This window comes from Dendrobates tinctorius, unplaced genomic scaffold, assembly GCF_039654945.1.
Source record: "Dendrobates tinctorius isolate UK_male_01 unplaced genomic scaffold, ASM3965494v1 ptg000116l, whole genome shotgun sequence".
Lineage (NCBI taxonomy): Eukaryota > Metazoa > Chordata > Amphibia > Anura > Dendrobatidae > Dendrobates > Dendrobates tinctorius.
In genome coordinates this window covers 32,809,544-32,831,776 of record NW_027361784.1, presented here as the reverse complement: position 1 = coordinate 32,831,776, position 22,233 = coordinate 32,809,544, and the positions used below count along the sequence as shown (strand labels likewise).

Below are 22,233 nucleotides of genomic sequence, written 5' to 3'. Positions count from 1 at the left end.
CAAGTTCTTGTCAAGGTCTTTGGATGCAAGATCTTCCCATCCTCAGCGCGTCTCCTTTTAGACGAGATGATTTCTTTTTGGCACGCCGTCCGCACTTTCCATTGAGCAATCAGCGGAATTGTTGGCGCTTCTGACAGGCGGCGGCTCCAGGTTTTTAGTCGGAGGGACGCTTACACTTTCGGCGTATTTGTCATTTTTTTTGTCGAGTGCGGCAAATATTCTAGCTGACTTCTCCGGATTGTTTCCTCCGCTGAAATAGCAGGAGAGTAAAACATCAGCGTGGGGCTTCTAACACAAGATGACCTCTGAAAGAGCCGCAGCGCCTCGCCATCTCCGAGGTGTCCCCCGGCCTTCACACAGGGGGCGCTCCGACAGTAAAGCCGCAGTTCGGGGTATTTGCAGACACGGCGCATGTATGAAGCCCATGCGTTGGGGCATGAGCAATTTTCAACTTGTCCTCAGGTCCTTGTACAAATAATGTCAGTATGCCCTATTCTGGGCCGTAATGGCAGGCTGCATCACGGGGCGGACGGGCGCATAGAGATCCACTATTTGCGGATTTGACTTGCCCATATTTATTACCACCATCTGAATCTTGGGGTTTGTGCAGACGTCCGTGGATCTGAGTCCGATCACGGAGTGCAATTCACGGACTCGTCACCTTATAGAAATCGAGAGACCCGCAACCAGATCCATGGATACAGCAAGAATCATGTGCCGATCGCCAAGACTTGGGCACGTTCCTGCCAAAAAAAAAAAACATTCCGACTTACCTGTTTAGCGCCTTTCTTTTAATTAGTTGTTAATTGTTATTAAGTGGCAGGTATGTGCAGCCAAAATCAAGCATTTTTATTTATTTATTTTTTTAAGTCGCCCCAGAAGGAGGAAAAACTGAATCACTGCACGTTTCGCCCTTCCAGCTTCTTCACGTGCTACCTTTTGCCTATTTGCTTGATTTATCATTGGTGAAAGTTTCATTTCTGGGTATCAGGAAAGATAAAATAACGGAGCAGAAGTGAAGCTGTTCACTACAACTTACAGTACGCACTGATCACCGCAAGAAAATATGCAGCTTGTCAGGGCAGGCTGGGATTTGTAGTTCCATAGCAGCTAGAGAGCCGTAGGTTGGCGATTACCGCCCTAATGAATAACATTTTACCAGGACTGAGCCGGAAGGTTCGGGCTCCAGATGTGCCGATGAATAGAAGAGAACTCCAGGAAAGACCAGCAGAGGTCATGTATCGTTTCGCAGAGGGCGATGGAGGTTTCGCCTGAATTTTCAGCGTTATGTCACATGGAATAGATATTAAAGCCAGAGATTTGGCTCCAGACGATAAGGTGAGTGGATAATCTCTTAAAGGACGGCACATTACGGCCCCGCCAGCCTCTATGGATTAAGAACATTTATATTTCACGTAGGTTTTCCTGGAATGGCTTTTACTCCTTTTTTTACAACTTTATAATTCTCACTCCAGTCCTCTGATTTTACAGCTTTTCTGTTATTTAAAGGCTTTTTTTTTTTTTTTTAAGTATGACCTGTCTTTAAAGGGGTTATTAAGGATAAAATCCCTATGGGTCCCACCACTGGGACCCCAGAGAGAGCTCTGCGGAGCGCAGACTTTCTGGCGGTCCCATCCACAGTGACTAGAGCAGAGATCGAGCATGCACAGCACCGCTCCACTCTAGACTGGGCTGAGTTCTGCAAATCACTGGGGGTCCGACCGCTGGATTAGCGGGTGACTTGTTTGTTTATTTATTATTTTTTTTTGGGAGGGGGGGATTAAACCTTTACATTAGGTCATCATGGTTAGATTAATGAAAGGGGTCCAACTGCCAGCACCCTCCCACCCAACTGATCAAGGCGCTGTGGGGCACTGCAAGCGGTACAGCTCATAACTTTTGTATTGGTCTCAAATGGTACCGCAAGATGTCTTCCATTCACGTTCATGGGAGAGAGCTTGCTGTACCGTTGCACACCAGAGATGGCGCAACTATATACAGTCTGTATTGGCTTTGAAATATGCAAGTGCAGTACCACTCATGGCCACCACTCACTGTATGGCGCTGTTGTGCTTCCAGTGACGTCGATCAGCTGATCATCGGGGGGGTCCTGAGAGTCAGATCTCATATTGTAGACCTATCTCATGGATAGGTCATCAGTTAAAGCACCCGAAGACCCCTTGAATAGATTTAGCATTCTTATTTACTACCTGAGATGATCTAATGGATACCTTCTAATAACCCTTCAAAATGTCTACTAGGGGATGGAAAATTGTCCGTTCACACATTCAGGCAGGTACAGCTCCACCAACAGATGCCGTTTTTAGCTATTGCCATACGTTCCCCGATGTCACCCCCCACGACGCTGGAGGTCTACCCCTTTAGAAATGGCAGCAATTTGCCTCGTATTAATGCTGCTTCCTTCTGGAGACCCTTTCTGAATACTACATGCGATATGGAGCCTCAGAAGCAGGCAGGATACGGATTAAAAAAAAAAAAAAGGAAGAGCCGCATTATGATGGTGGTATCCCTTTAAGAAGAGCGCTGCCATCCGATTCCGCGGCGCCGCGTTCCATTCTTGTATCCAGCTCTGATAACGACACATTGCCGCGTTCAGATCTTCTGCATTGCTACAGTGAACGACTTTGTATCCAGCCTCACCTGGAAAAAAAACAAAAAACAAAACAGCCTGCCGCCGCAGCGCCGCATCAGAAGCGGAGCTCTTCTGCCGCCTCTGTCTTTTGCAAATTGTTGGCGTAGTGTAAAGAAAGTGAGCCGACATGTTATGTGACACGGAGCTGCCAAGGTTTGTGATGCGGCAGAGTTTGCACAGCTCGGCTTAACGAGCATTTGTCAGCCTCCGCTCCGTCTCCTTCTTCCCCCAAGCTGCCGCGTCTGGTGAGTCACTCCGATCCGTAGGGAAAACGCACAGCGGCGGCGACGGCAGCATCGGCGGAATAACCCAACTCCCGCTTCTCAGGAGGTACAAGCAGCCGGATCGAAATATTCCGAGAGCCGCTGAAATGTAGCAAAATTTGCATTTGAATATGAAATCCGTTGACCTGAAAAATATGGATGACAAAGAGGAAGCGAGGACGTAAGAATGCAGGGCCCCTCTATGACGGCGGCTGATGAATATTCCCACGATTGACTTCTTATACTGCTCGAAAAATGACCTCTAATATCAAGATTTATTGTACTCCTCACTTGAAGTGGTGATGAAATGGTTAATACCAATTTTCATTATCCATGGTGGTATAGGGTAATCTCGAGATAAAATCTCATTTTCCCTGGAACTCTAGGGTCGTTTAGAAATACTGAAGGAGGTCGGTGCACAATATTCAGAAATTAAAGGGAATCCATCACCAGGTTTTTGCTACGCAATCTGATGTAGGAGCGGAGACCCTGATTCCAGTGATGTCACTTACTGGGCTGCTCGTTGTAGTTTTTGTTAAAATCTCTGCTGGAGATCTAGCAGAGCTCTGAATGCTGATCTCTATATATAACCCCGCCCCACACCACTGATTGGCTGCTTTTTGTTACTCCTTGTGCATAGGCAGAAAGCCACCAATCAGTGGTGGGGGCGGAGTTAGGTGATGCCTCAGGAGGAGAGGAATGATGGAAATGTAGTTTGTAGGTCTCCTGGACTTTTTCTTAGGCCACATCAACAAGAGAATCAGTCCCTGTACTAGACTTATCACACGGTATCAGTTTTCCCCGTAGTGTCCCTTTAAACTTATTCAACTTTTTTTTTTTTTTTCTTTGTCCATGGAAAACAAAACCATGAACCGATGGGTCGGCGACAGCAATTCCTAAATTTTACTTACACTAGTTTTTATAAATTGGCAGCAGCGGTCACGGTCTGTCTCATCCAGCAGAAGCAGTCTTCAGGCTTTTTATTTCAGATGGTACGTGACCACTTCAGCCAATTAGTGGCCCGAGGTCCGGCGGGATCCGTTTGTTTTTTCATTTTTGGACCACCATAGGCTCCATTTTAAACTAGGGACAATCCCTTTAATTATGCCTAAGGTGGGAATATTTTTAGGTGACCTGTCTGCATATTTTGCTCCCGTTTCTTGGGTTTTTGCAGTGTAACGTGTCCCCGGGGAGGCGGGATCCCCTGGCGGTTTCCTCTTTACCCTCCCGGCTGTTATAATGTGCTGTTTGCCTGCAGTCGGAGAATGGAAATTCTGATTATGGTGATTAGCTTGTTTATTACGTTAAGTGATGCTGCATTGTGTAAAGAGGAGCACCGCTGCTCTCCTTCTCCCGGAGCATTAATTACGCCTCGTATTCAGAAAGGATTGCTTTACACTCACCGCGATACATTGTAGAGAACAAAACGGCGTTAACCAATGGCAGCACTTGATTGCCGCCTTCAGCGTTCGCGGCCTCGGTTGGCACGAGTCAGACAAGTCATTTACTTTTCTCCCTCGTTACAAATCGCACCATCGTCACAGTATTGGGTAAGTGAACCTGGCGCGCGAACCTTGAAGTATGTGCGCCTTGTACACACTTTACAAGAGAGAGACCCTCACCTTTAAATAGTCATCGTCAATTCCGCAAACTTTGCACAAATCAGTAGTCCGAGCGAATATAAGAAACTTTGTAATATATCGTATAAGACAATTCTGCTTCTTTATCCACTTATGAGTCACTTCTTCTATTGTCCCCACCCGCTGGACTCATTTTTTTTTAGCCCCACCCACTGGACTCATTGTATACTCTGGAAAAACTGCTACAATCTGACAAGAGTGACTGCCAATTCACTGAGGTGTCAGATTACAGCTGCCTATTGACGTCTATGGAGGGGGCAGGAGGAAATGATGATTAAAGCAGTCATCCAGCCTTAGATTTGTGAATCCTCTCATCAGGCGCACTGTGGGCAGTCTCCAGTTCTGTCCCGTGAACTCAAAGATAGGATTTGTATACATGCGGTCACATGCCGACTAGATGTGCGCAGCCTCTCTCAAGCCAGGCCACACACGTCTATTCAGAATGTGGCCGGAAGTATCGCATATTTGCAATCACGAGCGTCCGCACTCACACCGGAGAATCTTCACAGTGTGCAGTGCTTGCGATGTGAAGATAAGCCTACAGTCCCAAAGATTGACGTCAGACCTGTAGCCTAAGGCCGGACAATCGCTTTAAGTGTGTTATCCCTTCCAGAGCTGGATTCACAGCTACACTGCTCAGTACTGCTACACTATGCCCTCCATGCTGCTACTGCTGCTTCTAGAGTTCATAGACTTCTTCATCAGGACCAAACCACATTTTAGATAGAATCATGTAGATTGACTGTGCCAAAATAGTAATTAAAAAAAAATATAGAACTGAGTGTTGCAGGAATGCAGTACATACTGTGTAATCATTGAGTTCAGTGGATTGTCAGTATTCAGTAAGCTCTTTAGCTCCCTCTAGTGGTGGCTGCTGGAAGACAGAATAATACCTAGCTGAAAAAAAACTAATCTCTGACTTCTTTGTACAGTAGGTCTGCAAATAAATTAATCAAGAGAGAATTTTTTTAATCTATACTGTGTTCGAGTGGACATTGGTTTAAAAGATTTGCAACATATTTCCGTACAATTCTGTTCTTGTTATTTTTTGTGATTGATTGGCTTCTGTAATCCAGTGAATTGATCATTTATCTGCTAAATCCTGACTGATATCAGAGGAACTAGAATTGATTTCCGTGACATGGTTAGTGCTGTTGATCTCTGTGTATCTGCAGCGCTAATGTGTAGAATTGATGTTTGCATGTGAAGACCGTGTGTGGTTTAACTTTACACCCAATTTTTACACTTGCAACAAATAAAACATTTGAAATTTTTTTTATTTAAAAAAAAAATAATAATAAATTCTACCATTTGGCTTGTAGAGCTTGCAGGTAATAGACTACAGTGCAGGCTGCATGATGCTTTTTTATCTTTGATCTCTTATCACTGTCAGGTCTGTAGCGTCTTTCTGACCTTTACTGAAGCTGAAATCTAATAAATATTAATCAAATAGGATTTTCTTCTTAGTTTGGTATCAAAATTTGTGAGAGGTAAGCTGCCGTCAGGGACAGATTGAGGACACACAGGATTGCGCAGCTTGCTCTGTTACATGCAAGCGCTACTTACCCAAAAAGCCAGAAATGTTTAATAAAAGCCAGTTGCCAATCTGTTTAATTTCTAAACGTGTATTCATAAAAAAAGGCTTAAAAGATGTAAAAAAAAAAAAGTCTGCAAATACAGCAGAATTCCAATAATCCGGAAATTCCGCTAGTCCACCACTTACTGCCTGCGACATTAGACTCTTCATCTGGTGGTTTGTTTGCTTCGTCCGCTACGTCTTTAGTTTCGATATTTTTGCGGTACCGCATTTTCTTACGAGCTCTCTTCTTGTTTTTCAGGCCTTAGATCAGGATCGGACGGCACTGCAGAAAGTGAAAAAATCTGTGAAAGCCATCTATAATTCAGGTCAAGGTAAGTGCTGACTGTGAGAGGCTATTTTTTACCCAATATTCTCCTTGTCATCAGTTTTCAGTCTCTCCTATGGAAGAATCTTAGCAGTGCAGAGTATTTCAGGAGTTGATAGTGTATGAGGGGGTGGTGGAGCTGTGATGGTGGGGACAGGGCCGGACATGGAAACTAGTGGAAGGTGTCAGGCTTAGCATTACATAGGGTTTTCAGCAGCACAGAGTATTTCAGCAGAGGAATGAACTCCTCTTGTAGGATGTACAGAGTATTTCATATTTTTTTGCACCAGATTTTAAATCCATATTTGTGGGATTTCTAGCGTTACATAATGGAAATGTAGGGCTTATCGGTAATTGGATTTGATGGGGTGGATTTGGAGGACTGTCCTCTCCGCTCCTGGTCACGCTCCGTTACATCTGTATTAATGAAAATGAGAAGAAGAGAATGATGGCCGAGAGCCGGGAGATCCCGATATTGTAGACCAGGCAGTTAAAGGGGTCAGCGCCCAGTGACTACCCCTGGCCTGGTATACAGGAGGGTCTCCAGCTCCTGGGCTCCCTTCTATGAGTCGGAACAGAACAACACCGTGGAGTGTTTGCCAGGTCCTGTGGCTCTGTGAGACAAGTACATCACTGGTAGAGTGCTGCAATGTATCACTGCAGGTACAATCCAGTCCAGGATGTTTAACTCACAGAAAAAGAAACGATTGTAGCAAACCCTCATCTGTGAGAAGGACTAGTACAGAGAGATTGATAATGAGGACGTAAGCAGAGTTTCCGTAAATCCCTGATAGAACATTTAGGTTTTTCTTTTTTAATGTCGGCGTTTGGCGTGCAACCGCTGGAGGATGACATTTCCTGTTTCCTGCACTTCTCACTTTTACTGTATAGGCTGGGGCAGAGTCAACTCATAACTACAGGGCAGACGTATTATGTCAGACACTAAAAGAATAGCGAAAATAAACAGCAAGACTTTGTACAGTAATCCTGTTCACATGGTCAGAATCTGCAGTCACGCGGTCAAAATCTGCAGCAGAACATTCTTCTGAAATTGCTAATGGGTCAGCAGGAAAAATGTGTAAAATGCTCAGCATCACAGCTACGATAGAGAGGTGTCAGGAGACGCAGAGCATCACAGCTATGATAGAAAGGGGTCAGAAGATGCAGAGCATCTCAGCTATGATAGAAAAAGGTTAGAAGATGCAGAGCATCTCAGCTATGAGAGAAAGGTGTCTGGAGATGCAGAGCATCTCAGCCATGAGAGATGTCAGGAGACGCAGAGCATCGCAGCTATGATAGAAAGGGGTCAGGTGACGGAAAGCATCGCAGCTATGATAGAAAGGGGTTAGGAGACACATCTATGTGTCGCAGCTATGTTAGAAAGATGTCAGCTTTGATATAAAGGTGTCAGGAGGCAAGGAGCATAGCAGCTATGATAGAAAAGAGTCAGGAGATGAGCATCGCAGCTATGATAGAAAGGTGTCAGGAGACGGAGCATTGACTCTTTGATAGAAAAGTGTCGAGAGTTAGAGCATCGCCTCTATGATAGAAAAGTGTCAGGAGACGCTGAGCATCGTAGCTATGATAGAAAGGTGTCAGGACATGCAGAGCATTGCAGCTATGATAGAAAGGTGTCAGGAGATGCAGAGCATCGCAGCTATGATAGAAAGGTGTCAGGCAATGCAGGGCAACACAGCTATGATAGAAAGGGGTCAGAAGATGCAGGGCAACGCAGCTATGATAGAAAGGGGTCAGAAGATGCAGGGCAACGCAGCTATGATAGAAAGGTGACAGGAGATGCAGAGCATCACAGCTATGATAGAAAGGTGTCAGGCGATGCAGGGCAACGCAGCTACGATAGAAAGGGGTCAGGCGATGCAGGGCAAAGCAGCTATGATAGAAAGGGGTCAGAAGATGCAAGGCAACGCAGCTATGATAGAAAGGGGTCAGAAGATGCAAGGCAACGCAGCTATGATAGAAAGGTGTCAGAAGATGCAGGGCAACGCAGCTATGATTGAATGGTGTCAGAATGCAGAGCATCACAGTTATGACAGGAAAGTGTCAGCATATGCGGAGCATCTCAGCTGTCACAGAGAGGGGAGGTGTGGACTGCCCCCACCACTATATGATGGCCATACCACCTAATAGGGCATATGGGAAGACTTTGTGCTGCATTATAGTGCCTTTCTAGTAGACAGTGCGATTGTGTGTAATCTGTGCGAGGACATAACGCTGTGGTGCGCGGATCGCCGTCTGCACCTTCTGATATGAGTGAAGCAGAAATTATTAATGGTCATTAAACACTTGAGAAGACGTTAGTGTTCCGGATGTGATCCATGCAGGACCCGCAGTGTGTCTTGGCTCCGGTACAAGGACAGGCTTCCTCGTGAGCAGGCGCTTTCCTCTGCTCTTCCTCCCGGCTCCTCTGTTTGCTCATTAGTGCAGTGTGTGCTCCGGGTGACGTCTGAGGTTGCACAGTACATCGGCGCAGGTAACAAGGGCAGACAAAGGAAAAATTGTGTATTAGGCCTGAGCGAAGAATGACTTAAAGGGTTTTACCACTAACAGAGTGAATTTTAATCAACATTTTATTCAGTATATCTTTGAATAATTAATTCCACAGTTGGATGTATTTTAAAAAATAATGTTCCTGTGCTGAGATAATCTTATAAATGTGCCCTTGCTGTGTACTGTGTCATGTCGTGTGTGACCGTGCAGGGACAGGGTCTGATCATTGGTCTGTGGTCATAAATCAGCTGAGAGGAGCTCAGAAAAAGACAGATAAGGCTACTTTCACACATCCGTCTTTTTTAATCCGGCACGATGCGGCGAAAAGTGTGAAAACCGGATCCGGAACTGGATCCGGTTTTGTCACATAGAAAGTAATGATCGCCGCATCGTGCCGGATGTACATGCGGCGGCCCCGGTTCTTTCCGGATACGGCAAAAATGCGCCGTCCGGCTTCTGCAAAAAACGTTCCCTGCAACGTTTTTTGGCAGCGCCGGAACGGCTTTTTAAAGTGCGCATGCCCGGACACTGTGTGATTTAACCCCACAGGTGCCCGGCAAGCGCAAGACTCTCTCTCTCTCCATACCTTTCTTTGTCTGACTACTCGTTCCCCCGCTCTCTCCAGATGGCTCTCATCGCTGCGGCTCCCGTCTCTACAGCGCGGCTCCCGTCTCTACAGCGCGGCTCTCGTCGCCCGATGCTGCGGCTCCTTTAAATTTTATCCAGGCTGCATCCGGCGACGCATCCACATCCGGTGTCACCGCTACAGGCCGGTTCCGGCGGCACGGCTTTTCGCCGCACGCCGCCGGAACCCTAAACCGGATGTGTGAAAGAGGCCTTAGAGTTACAAACTCCGTGTCAGACTATAGCGGGCTCACTGTTGGATTCTCAGTTAACTCATTCTGTAGTCAAAAGACAGTGTAACACAGACGTTAGAAGACAAATATTTAATAAAAACCCAGTTGCAAACGTGATTTTAAGCCCCAATTAAATGCAAAAATCAACAAAACTGTATTTTAACAAACTTGCAAATACACGCTGTGTCTAATTCTCCAGTCACTTCTCAAGATGCGTTCAGACGTGGGCGGCCACCACTCCACTGACGGGCGGTGGGACAATTGTGGCATCTCCTGTTGGACTATCATATATTTTTTTTTTTTTTTTTTTTAGGACCACTGCAGTTTTTCATTTTTGTGCTTTTTTTTCTTTTCTTCCTAAAACCATAACTTATTTATTTTGTACCCCAGCGTCGTACGACTGCTTATTTTTCTGGTCAGTATGATTATGGCAATGCCAAAACTTGTATAGTTGTTTATTATTATTATTATTATTATTATTGTTATTGTTATTACTATTTTAGTAGTTTCTAAAAATTTTAACTTGCTAAAAAATTATTATTTTTTTATGCCATTTTCTCAAACCCATTTTTTTTAGTTTATTTTTTCCATTATCGGGATCTGTGTGAGTTCTTGTTTTCTGAGCACCGATACCATTTTACGGTATGTTTTGATCGCCTTTTATTTCATTTTTTTTTTTGGGAGAAATTTAACCATAAAAAAGTTAATTCCGGCTTTTCCATAATTTTTCCTCTGTTTTTACCGCATGAAAAATTGTATTTAACATTATCATAGAACATTTATGAACTTCCACTCATCGAATATGTATTTTTTTTTTTAAGGTGATAGGGTAAAGGGCGGTGATGAGAATTTTTTTTTTTTGTTTGTAATTTTTGAAAACTTTTTGAATTACTTTTCATTTAATTTTGAGACTCCATAGGAAACTTGAACCTGTTTGATTGCTCGTACTATATACCTCCATAATACCGTAGCCAAATCTGCTGGAACATGTGCAGATTCCTGGGAGGGTCCGGCATTATCCGCTTGGGATATGATAGTAGAGTCCCAATGACAGCACCAGGGTGATTACCGGCGCTGAGTAGAAGTGTCTCCGCGTCGTTCACAATGTAATTATTCTGCAAATATGCAAAAAAATAAATAAATCCATTATCTTGTTGGCTCCTTGGGAGACCTTGGACAGACGCCAGGATATGTATTAAATAATAGATAAGGCCATATGCTCGGCGAATAGGAGGCTGAGCATGTGGACACCGAATGATGAGACGAGAATCGTTATTGCGGCCGGGAGGGGAGGATACGTACACCATCCTCTGAAATACTCTGTGCTGCTGGGGATCTGGGTTTCTTTATGGTATTGCGGCTCAGCTTTCTTGAAGCTGGCGAGGGTGAGCTGCAGTACCGCACACATCCTGTGGACAGAGGTGGCGCTGTTTCCGGAAGAAAGCAGACACGTTTGATGTACGCAGCCCCAGTGCAATCCTGTTTCCGATGCAGTGAAAGCTGATGCCTTGCCTGCTGATATTCTGATTTCTTATTTGCCCAGATCACGTCCAGAATGAGGAGACCTACGCGCAGGCATTAGATAAATTTGGGAGCAATTTCCTAAGCCGTGATAATGCAGATTTGGGCACTGCGTTTGTGAAGTTTTCCACTCTCACCAAGGAGCTGTCCACGCTGCTCAAGAACCTGGTAAGACTTGTCTTCGGTATGGTAGTCGTGTGCTTACAGGGAGCCAGGTTCGGGGTACAACTTTTAGTCAGTACGCTGCTTTGATCACATCGAGGACTGAGGGATACCTTTTTTTTTTTCTTTTTTTTTTCTGGATCGATTTGACCCCATGAAATGATACTTTTTATCAAGATAAATGTAGGATGTGATAAGGAGAAGCCACCAATGTGCAATCGGAGGTAATCTGCACCCAGCACCAGCTAGCAGGAAAGAGGCGAAGATTCGGGTGATGCCCACTGGTGTGCTGCAGCCGCTTCATCGCATTACCTCCAGTGAGCGTCTCTGAATCCTCAGACCCCCGGTGATCAGGCCTCTGAAAGAAGCCAGTGATGGATCCAAGTCACTGACTGCAAGCAGAGACATTTCAGACAGTAAAGAAATGAAACAGTCGAATAAATTGCAGAACGTACCAATATAATAATGGTATTCAGAGGATGGGTGGGAGGACGCAGGCGAGCGGAGAGTCCAGAGTCCGTCTGTGTCATGGCGCAAGATCTGAATGTCACTTTGGAAAACGTGTTTTATGTTTTGGGCGGAAATGCGATTTTTATTTTTTCTCTCTGATTTTGTTTTAGCTCCAGGGATTAAGCCACAATGTCATCTTTACACTGGATTCACTTCTTAAAGGTGACTTGAAAGGAGTGAAGGGGGTAAGTTATCAAATGAAAGTATAATATTACATTGTATGTGTGTGCTGCATTCCAACAATATTCAGCACTTTAAAGTGATGCAATACATTTTCTCTAATCACACCCAGAGCTGCACTCACTATTCTGCTGCGTTCACTGTGCACATACATTACATTACTGATCCTGTTCTGATCCTGAGTTACATCCTGTATTATACCCCAGAGCTGCACTCACAATTCTGCTGGTGCAGTCACTGTGTGCATACATTACATTACTGATCCTGAGTTACATCCTGTATTATACTCCAGAGCTGCACTCACTAATCTGCTGGTGCAGTCACTGTGTACATATATTACATTACTGATCCTGTACTGATCCTGAGTTACACCCTGTATTATACCCCAGAGCTGCACTCAATATTCTGCTGGTGCAGTCACTATGTACATACATTACATTACTGATCCTGAGTTACATCCTGTATTATACCCCAGAGCTGCACTCACTATTCTGCTGGTGCAGTCACTGGGTACATACATTACATTACTGATCCTGAGTTACATCCTGTATTATACTCCAGAGCTGCACTCACTAATCTGCTGGTGCAGTCACTGTGTACATATATTACATTACTGATCCTGTACTGATCCTGAGTTACACCCTGTATTATACCCCAGAGCTGCACTCACTATTCTGCTGGTGCAGTCACTGTGTACATACATTACATTACAGATCCTGAGTTACATCCTGTATTATACCCCAGAGCTGCACTCACTAATCTGCTGGTGCAGTCACTGTGTACATATATTACATTACTGATCCTGTTCTGATCCTGAGTTACATCCTGTATTATACCCCAGAGCTGCACTCACAATTCTGCTGGTGCAGTCACTGTGTGCATACATTACATTACTGATCCTGAGTTACATCCTGTATTATACTCCAGAGCTGCACTCCCTAATCTGCTGGTGCAGTCACTGTGTACATATATTACATTACTGATCCTGTACTGATCCTGAGTTACACCCTGTATTATACCCCAGAGCTGCACTCACTATTCTGCTGGTGCAGTCACTATGTACATACATTACATTACAGATCCTGAGTTACATCCTGTATTATACCCCAGAGCTGCACTCACTATTCTGCTGGTGCAGTCACTGGGTACATACATTACATTACTGATCCTGAGTTACATCCTGTATTATACTCCAGAGCTGCACTCACTAATCTGCTGGTGCAGTCACTGTGTACATATATTACATTACTGATCCTGTACTGATCCTGAGTTACACCCTGTATTATACCCCAGAGCTGCACTCACTATTCTGCTGGTGCAGTCACTGTGTACATACATTACATTACTGATCCTGTGTTACATCCTGTATTATACTCCAGAGCTGCACTCACTATTCTGCTGGTGCAGTTTCTGTGTACATACATTACATTACTGATCCTGTACTGATCCTGAGTTACATCCTGTATTATACTCCAGAGCTGCACTCACTATTCTGCTGGTGCAGTCACTATGTACATACATTACATTACAGATCCTGAGTTACATCCTGTATTATACTCCAGAGCTGCACTCACTATTCTGCTGGTGCAGTCACTGTGTACATACATTACATTACTGATCCTGTGTTACATCCTGTATTATATTCCAGAGCTGCACTCACTATTCTGCTGGTGCAGTTACTTTGTACATACATTACATTACTGATCCTGAGTTACATCCTGTATTATACTCCAGAGCTGCACTCACTATTCTGCTGGTGCAGTTTCTGTGTACATACATTACATTACTGATCCTGTACTGATCCTGAGTTACATCCTGTATTATACTCCAGAGCTGCACTCACTATTCTGCTGGTGCAGTCACTATGTACATACATTACATTACAGATCCTGAGTTACATCCTGTATTATACTCCAGAGCTGCACTCACTATTCTGCTGGTGCAGTCACTGTGTACATATATTACTGATCCTGAGTTACATCCTGTATTATACTCCAGAGCTGCACACACTATTCTGCTGGTGCAGTCACTGTGTACATACATTACATTACTGATCCTGTGTTACATCCTGTATTATACTCCAGAGCTGCACTCACTATTCTGCTGGTGGAGTCACTGTATAAATACATTACATTACTGATCCTGAGTTACATCCTGTATTATACTCCAGAGCTGCACTCACTATTCTGCTGGTGCAGTCGCTATGTACATACATTACATTACTGATCCTGAGTTACATCCTGTATTATACTCCAGAGCTGCACTCACTATTCTGCTGGTGCAGTTACTGTGTACATACATTACATTACTGATCCTGTACTGATCCTGAGTTACATCCTGTATTATACCCCAGAGCTGCACTCACTATTCTGCTGGTGCAGTCACTGTGTACATACATTACATTACTGATCCTGAATTACATCCTGTATTATACTCCAGAGCTGCACTCACTATTCTGCTGGTGCAGTCACTGTGTACATACATTATATTACTGATCCTTAGTTACATCCTGTATTATACTCCAGAGCTGCATTCACTATTCTGCTGGTGCAGTCACTGTGTACATACATTACTAATCCTATACTGATCCTGAGTTACATCCTGTATTATACTCCAGAGCTGCACTCACTATTCTGCTGGTGCAGTCACTGTGTACATACAGTTGTGGCCAAAAGTATTGACACCCCTACAATTCTGTCATATAAAACTCAGTATCTTCCTGAAAATGATTGCAAACACAAATTCTTTGGTATTATTATCTTCATTTAATTTGTCTTAAATGAAAAAACACAAAAGAGAATGAAGCAAAAAGCAAAGCATTGATTATTTCACACAAAACTCCAAAAATGGGCCAGACAAAAGTATTGGCACCCTCAGCCTAATACTTGGTTGCACAACCTTTAGCCAAAATAACTGCGACCAACCGCTTCCAGTAACCATCAATGAGTTTCTTACAATGCTCTGCTGGAATTTTAGACCATTCTTCTTTGGCAAACTGCTCCAGGTCCCTGATATTAGAAGGGTGCCTTCTCCAAACTGCCATTTTTAGATCTCTCCACAGGTGTTCTATGGGATTCAGGTCTGGACTCATTGCTGGCCACCTTAGAAGTCTCCAGTGCTTTCTCTCAAACCATTTTCTAGTGCTTTTTGAAGTGTGTTTTGGGTCATTGTCCTGCTGGAAGACCAATGACCTCTGAGGGAGACCCAGCTTTCTCACACTGGGCCCTACATTATGCTGCGAAATTTGTTGGTAGTCTTCTGACTTCATAATGCCATGCACACGGTCAAGCAGTCCAGTGCCAGAGGCAGCAAAGCAACCCCAAAACATCAGGGAACCTCCGCCATGTTTGACTGTAGGGACCGTGTACTTTTCTTTGAATGCCTCTTTTTTCTCCTGTAAACTCTATGTTGATGCTTTTGCCCTAAAAGCACTTTTGTCTCATCTGACCAGAGAACATTCTTCCAAAATGTTTAGGCTTTTTCAGGTAAGTTTTGGCAAACTCCAGCCTGGCTTTTTTATGTCTCGGGGTAAGAAGTGGGGTCTTCCTGGGTCTCCTACCATACAGTCCCTTTTCATTCAGATGGCGACGGATAGTACGGGTTGACACTGTTGTACCCTTGGACTGCAGGGCAGCTTGAACTTGTTTGGATGTTATTCGAGGTTCTTTTTCCAACATCCGCACAATCTTGCGTTGAAATCTCTTGTCAATTTTTCTTTTCCGTCCACATCTAGGGAGGTTAGCCACAGTGCCATGGACTTTACACTTCTTGATGACACTGCGCACGGTAGACACAGGAACATTCAGGTCTTTGGAGATGGACTTGTAGCCTTGAGATTGCTCATGCTTCCTCACAATTTGGTTTCTCAAGTCCTCAGACAGTTCTTTGGTCTTCTTTCTTTTCTCCATGCTCAATGTGGTGCACACAAGGACACAGGACAGAGGTTGAGTCAACTTTAATCCATGTCAACTGGCTGCAAGTGGGATTTAGTTATTGCCAACACCTGTTAGGTGCCACAGGTAAGTTACAGGTGCTGCTAATTACACAAATTAGAGAAGCATCACATGATTTTTCGAACAGTGCCAATACTTTTGTCCACCCTCTTTTTTATGTTTGATGTGGAATTATATCCAATTTGGCTTTAGGACAATTCTTTTTGTGTTTTTTCATTTAAGACAAATTAAATGAAGATAATAATACCAAAGAATTTGTGTTTGCAATCATTTTCAGGAAGAAACTGAGCATTATCTGACAGAATTGCAGGAGTGTCAATACTTTTGGCCACAACTGTACATTACATTACTGATCCTGAGTTACATCTTGTATTATACTCCAGAGCTGCACTCACTATTCTGCTGGTGCAGTCACTGTGTACATATATTACTGATCCTGAGTTACATCCTGTATTATACTCCAGAGCGGCACTCACTATTCTGCTGGTGCAGTCACTGTGTACATATATTACTGATCCTGAGTTACATCCTGTATTATACTCCAGAGCTGCACTCACTATTCTGCTGGTGCAGTCACTGTGTACATACATTACATTACTGATCCTGTAGTGATCCTGAGTTACATCCTGTATTATATCCCAGAGCTGCACTCACTATTCTGCTGGTGCAGTCACTGTGTACATACATTACTGATCCTGAGTTACATCCTGTATTATACCCCAGAGCTGCACTCACTATTCTGCTGGTGCAGTCACTGTGTACATGCATTACATTACTGATCCTGAGTTACATCCTGTATTATACCCCAGAGCTGCACTCACTGTTCTGCTGGTGCAGTCACTGTGTACATACATTACTGATCCTGAGTTACATCCTGTATTATACTCCAGAGCTACACTCACTATTCTGCTGGTGCAGTCACTGTGTACATGCATTACATTACTGATCCTGAGTTACATCCTGTATTATACCCCAGAGCTGCACTCACTGTTCTGCTGGTGCAGTCACTGTGTACATACATTACTGATCCTGAGTTACATCCTGTATTATACCCCAGAGCTGCACTCACTATTCTGCTGGTACATTAGTAGTAGATGACTGTCTTGTCACCAGGCACCCCTTGTCCTGTTATGCAGGAGGGCATTCCTACATTAGATTACTTGCAGACACTGAACAAGCAGACATAGAGCTTGCTCAGTTCTATGTGATGTTTTCTTCTATTGATTGCATCGTTTTTTGTTACCATTTAATGTTTTGTGTTTTTTCTTTTTAGGATCTCAAAAAACCATTTGACAAGGCCTGGAAAGATTATGAAACCAAATTGTAAGTGCGGCCAGCACTGGATGATGATGTGCAGAGTCCGCTCAGGGCCTAGATTGATGGACGCTCGCACTTGGTGTTAATTTTGTTTGTTTATTTTATTTTTTTTTTAGCACAAAAATTGAGAAGGAGAAGAGGGAGCACGCAAAGCAACATGGCATGATCCGGACGGAGATTACAGGGGCCGAGATCGCTGAGGAAATGGAAAAGGAGAGGAGACTGTTCCAGTTACAGATGTGTGAGGTGAGCGCCCCCTGTAGATCAGGGGGGGATCAGCGCCACCCCAGCTATAAGCATACTTCCCATTTTCACAACTTTTCTTATGTCCAATTAGCAGGGGCTTCACCCCGCTCAGGTAATATTACAGGTGCTGGGAGTCCCCCATATCTGCACGAGGCCGCACACAATTCTGCACGACGAGGGCGTCTATTCCAAATCAGGTGCCCAAACAAATGTAGTCCATCCCTCCAGAACCGATGTCACGGTATAGATCAGGATAGGCGGCATTCATATGCTGACGCTTACGGAAACATTCTGTCGTGCTCCCAACTTCTGTCTTGACCTCCTCTCCATTGTTGGTTGAGGCCGGATCAGGCCCGGTGACGTCACTTCTCCAGATCACGGCCAGAAAGCGAGACTGATCGGTGGGTGCATTAATGAATGACAGGTGCGCGGTACCGATTGATCTTACACATGTCCCGACGGTGCTTCGCAGATGCAACAGACTCCCATTACCCCTCAATCCAGAAGTTTGCAGATCGAGAATACCCGTTTAAGCACATGATTTTGCAGTAAAACAAGAAACATGGCAGTAATTCTTCTATGGGTCTTAGCGATGGCGAGCTCCCACCTGATATCTATTTGCCGCAATGATTTTACAAATGGTATAACCGCTTGGAAAGTCGGCGTGGTCTGCTGGTGGCACTGAGTAATGCCATTTGTATAGCTGACAGTTATGCTGCCACTGCCAGGTGATCCTAAGTCTGCTGAGTGTCGCCTCCTCCCTTGCCTCCCCACAATGTCGCCTCCTCCCTTGCCTCCCTGCAGTGTCGCCGCCTACCTTGCCTCCCTGCAGTGTCGCCGCCTCCCTTGCCTCCCCGCAATGTCGCCTCCTCCCTTGCCTCCCGGCAGTGTCGCCTTCTCCCTTGCCACCCAGCAGTGTCGCCTTCTCCTCTGCCTCCCCGCAGTCTCGCCGCCTCCCTTGCCTCCCCCCTTGCCGCCCCGCAGTGTCGCCGCCTCCCTTGCCGCCCCGCAGTGTCGCCGCCTCCCTTGCCGCCCCGCAGTGTCGCCGCCTCCCTTGCCGCCCCGCAGTGTCGCTGCCTCCCTTGCCGCACACAACCATGAAGAGCTGTAGAAATTGAATCAGTGCAGTGTCTGGTCTTGCATTTTATGTGAATGGGACTAAACTGCTGTAACTGTCTCAGCCTGTGCAGAAAGGTGGCACTGTGTAGAGATCACAAACCTCTTTTTTGCCGTTTTCCTGTGTTGATGCGGTAAAGGTGCGTCCAGAAACTTAACGGTACACACTTAGTGGCACGATATAGCACGAATTTTCCGTTAACTACTGAAGATAAATATATGGCAGCTCAAGCGGGATGATTATTTAATTACCCACTCGCCCCCTTTCCATACGACACCCGCAGAACGTGCAATTACACCCTAACCGCCGTCTTTGTCTTCTGACAGTATCTTATTAAAGTTAATGAAATCAAGACGAAGAAGGGCGTGGACCTGCTGCAGAATCTAATCAAGTATTACCATGCGCAGTGCAAGTGAGTACGGGGTTAATATAAGTGGAAGGCAGGGTGCACATATGGCGCCCACGTGGCACGGCCGCTGATGGAGCAGCCCGTCATGCGTCTCTCTTCTCAGTTTCTTCCAGGACGGCCTGAAAACTGCAGATAAACTGAAGCAGTACATCGAGAAGCTGGCAGCCGATCTGTACAATGTAAGTACTGGGGTCTCCTGGGGGTACACCGGGCTGGGAGATTACACAGGGATTGTCCAGAATTTAGAAAAATGTGACTGCTGTCTTCTATACACAGCGCCACTCCTGTCCATAGGTTGTGTGTGGTATTGCAGCTCAGCCCCATTCACTTAAGTAGAATACTTTATTCGCACTGTCAGAAAAGACCCTAAATATGACGACGCTCAGCACTGCAATGCGTGCAAATATATAAATGTGCTATTCCGTTAGGAAAGTCCGAATAACAACCCATATCCACAGAAGTAGTGCCAGTCGTCACATGGCTTTTACACTTTTTTTGTGAGAATGTTGTGTATCTCACAATCCGCCGTAACTTATCACGTGGCTCACTATGTACAGTAAAAGGAAGGAAGGCTAAATAATATAATTCTACACTTAGTGATAATCCCCTGGAACTAGAGAAGTGTTTATAAATCATCACAACCGATTACTACAAGTTCCTGTTATAGACAATCAGTGTTATGTATATGCTATCTGGCAACAAGGAACAAACTCCTGAATATGAGAAGTACAATAATATGACTACTTTAATACTGCCCATGTACAAGAATATAACTACTATAATACTGCCCCTATGTACAAGAATATAACTACTATAATACTGCTCCTTGTGCAAGAATATAACTACTGTAATACTGCCCCTATGTACAAGATTATAACTACTATAATACTGCTCCTATGTACAAGAATATAACTACTATAATACTGCTCCTATGTACAAGAATATAACTACTATAATACTGTTCCATGTAGAAGAATATAACTACTATAATACTGCTCCTATGTACAAGAATATAACTACTATAATACTGCTCCTATGTACAAGAATATAACTACTATAATAATGTTCCATGTAGAAGAATATAACTACTATAATACTGCTCCTATGTACAAGAATATAACTACTATAATACTGCTCCATGTACAAGAATATAACTACTGTAATACTGCTCCTATGTACAAGAATATAACTACTATAATACTGCCCCTATGTACAAGAATATAACTACTATAATACTGCCCCTATGTACAAGAATATAACTACTATAATACTGCTATGTACAAGAATATAACTACTATAATACTGCTCCTATGTACAAGAATATAACTACTATAATACTGCTCCATGTACAAGAATATAACTACTGTAATACTGCTCCTATGTACAAGAATATAACTACTATAATACTGCCCCTATGTACAAGAATATAACTACTATAATACTGCCCCATGTACAAGAATATAACTACTATAATACTGCTATGTACAAGAATATAACTACTATAATATTGCCCCTATGTACAAGAATATAACTACTATAATACTGCCCCTATGTACAAGAATATAACTACTATAATACTGCTATGTACAAGAATATAACTACTATAATACTGCTCCTATGTACAAGAATATAACTACTATAATACTGCTCCATGTACAAGAATATAACTACTGTAATACTGCTCCTATGTACAAGAATATAACTACTATAATACTGCCCCTATGTACAAGAATATAACTACTATAATACTGCCCCATGTACAAGAATATAACTACTATAATACTGCTATGTACAAGAATATAACTACTATAATATTGCCCCTATGTACAAGAATATAACTACTATAATACTGCCCCATGTACAAGAATATAACTACTATAATACTGCCCTTATGTACAAGAATATAACTACTATAATACTGCTATGTACAAGAATATAACTACTATAATACTGCCCCTATGTACAAGAATATAACTACTATAATACTGCCCCTATGTACAAGAATATAACTACTATAATACTGCTCCATGTGCAAGAATATAACTACTGTAATACTGCTCCTATGTACAAGAATATAACTACTATAATACTGCTCCTAAGTACAAGAATATAAATACTATAATACTGCCGCCTATGTACAAGAATATACAGCTGTGGCCAAAAGTATTGACACCCCTGCAATTCTGTCAGATAATTCTCAGTTTCTTCCTGAAAATTATTGCAAACACAAATTCTTTGTATTATTATCTTCATTTAATTTGTCTTAAATGAAAAAAACACAAAAAGAATTGTCCTAAAGCCAAATTGGATATAATTCCACACCAAACATAAAAAAGAGGGTGGATAAAAGTATTGGCAATGTTCGAAAAATCATGTGATGCTTCTCTAATTTGTGTAATTAACAGCACCTGTAACTTACCTGTGGCACCTAACAGGTGTTGGCAATAACTAAATCACACTTGCAGCCAGTTGACATGGATTAAAGTTGACTCAACCTCTGTCCTGTGTCCTTGTGTGCACCACATTGAGTATGGAGAAAAGAAAGAAGACCAAAGAACTGTCTGAGGACTTGAGAAACCAAATTGTGAGGAAGCATTGTCAATCTCAAGGCTGCAAGTCCATCTCCAAAGACCTGAATGTTCCTGTGTCTACCATGCGCAGTGTTATCAAGACGTTTAAAGCCCATGGCACTGTGGCTAACCTCCTTAGATGTGTCCGGAAAAGAAAAATTGACAAGAGATTTCAACGCAAGATTGTGTGAATGTTGGATAAAGAACCTCGACTAACATCCAAACAAGTTCAAGCTGCCCTGCAGTCCGAGGGTACAACAGTGTCAACCCGTACTATCCGTCTGCGTCTGAATGAAAAGGGACTGTATGGTAGGAGACCCAGGAAGACCCCACTTCTTACCCCGAGACATAAAAAAGCCAGGCTGGAGTTTGACAAAACTTACCTGAAAAAGCCTAAAATGTTTTGGAAGAATGTTCTCTGGT

General features: G+C 43.6%; 1 protein-coding gene across 3 annotated transcripts in view; it reads left to right on the top strand.

Annotated features, from left to right (window-relative positions):
- ASAP1 (ArfGAP with SH3 domain, ankyrin repeat and PH domain 1) overlaps positions 1 to 22,233 on the top strand; it is a 224,541-nt gene that overhangs the window by 129,444 nt on the left and 72,864 nt on the right. For all 3 annotated transcript variants that reach the window (XM_073590339.1, XM_073590337.1, XM_073590338.1), the window contains exons 3-9: positions 6,395 to 6,467; positions 11,369 to 11,514; positions 12,129 to 12,203; positions 17,425 to 17,474; positions 17,585 to 17,714; positions 19,158 to 19,243; positions 19,344 to 19,419. In XM_073590339.1, the coding sequence (XP_073446440.1) occupies positions 6,395 to 6,467; positions 11,369 to 11,514; positions 12,129 to 12,203; positions 17,425 to 17,474; positions 17,585 to 17,714; positions 19,158 to 19,243; positions 19,344 to 19,419 (636 nt within the window). The remainder of the gene's footprint in view (positions 1 to 6,394; positions 6,468 to 11,368; positions 11,515 to 12,128; positions 12,204 to 17,424; positions 17,475 to 17,584; positions 17,715 to 19,157; positions 19,244 to 19,343; positions 19,420 to 22,233) is intronic.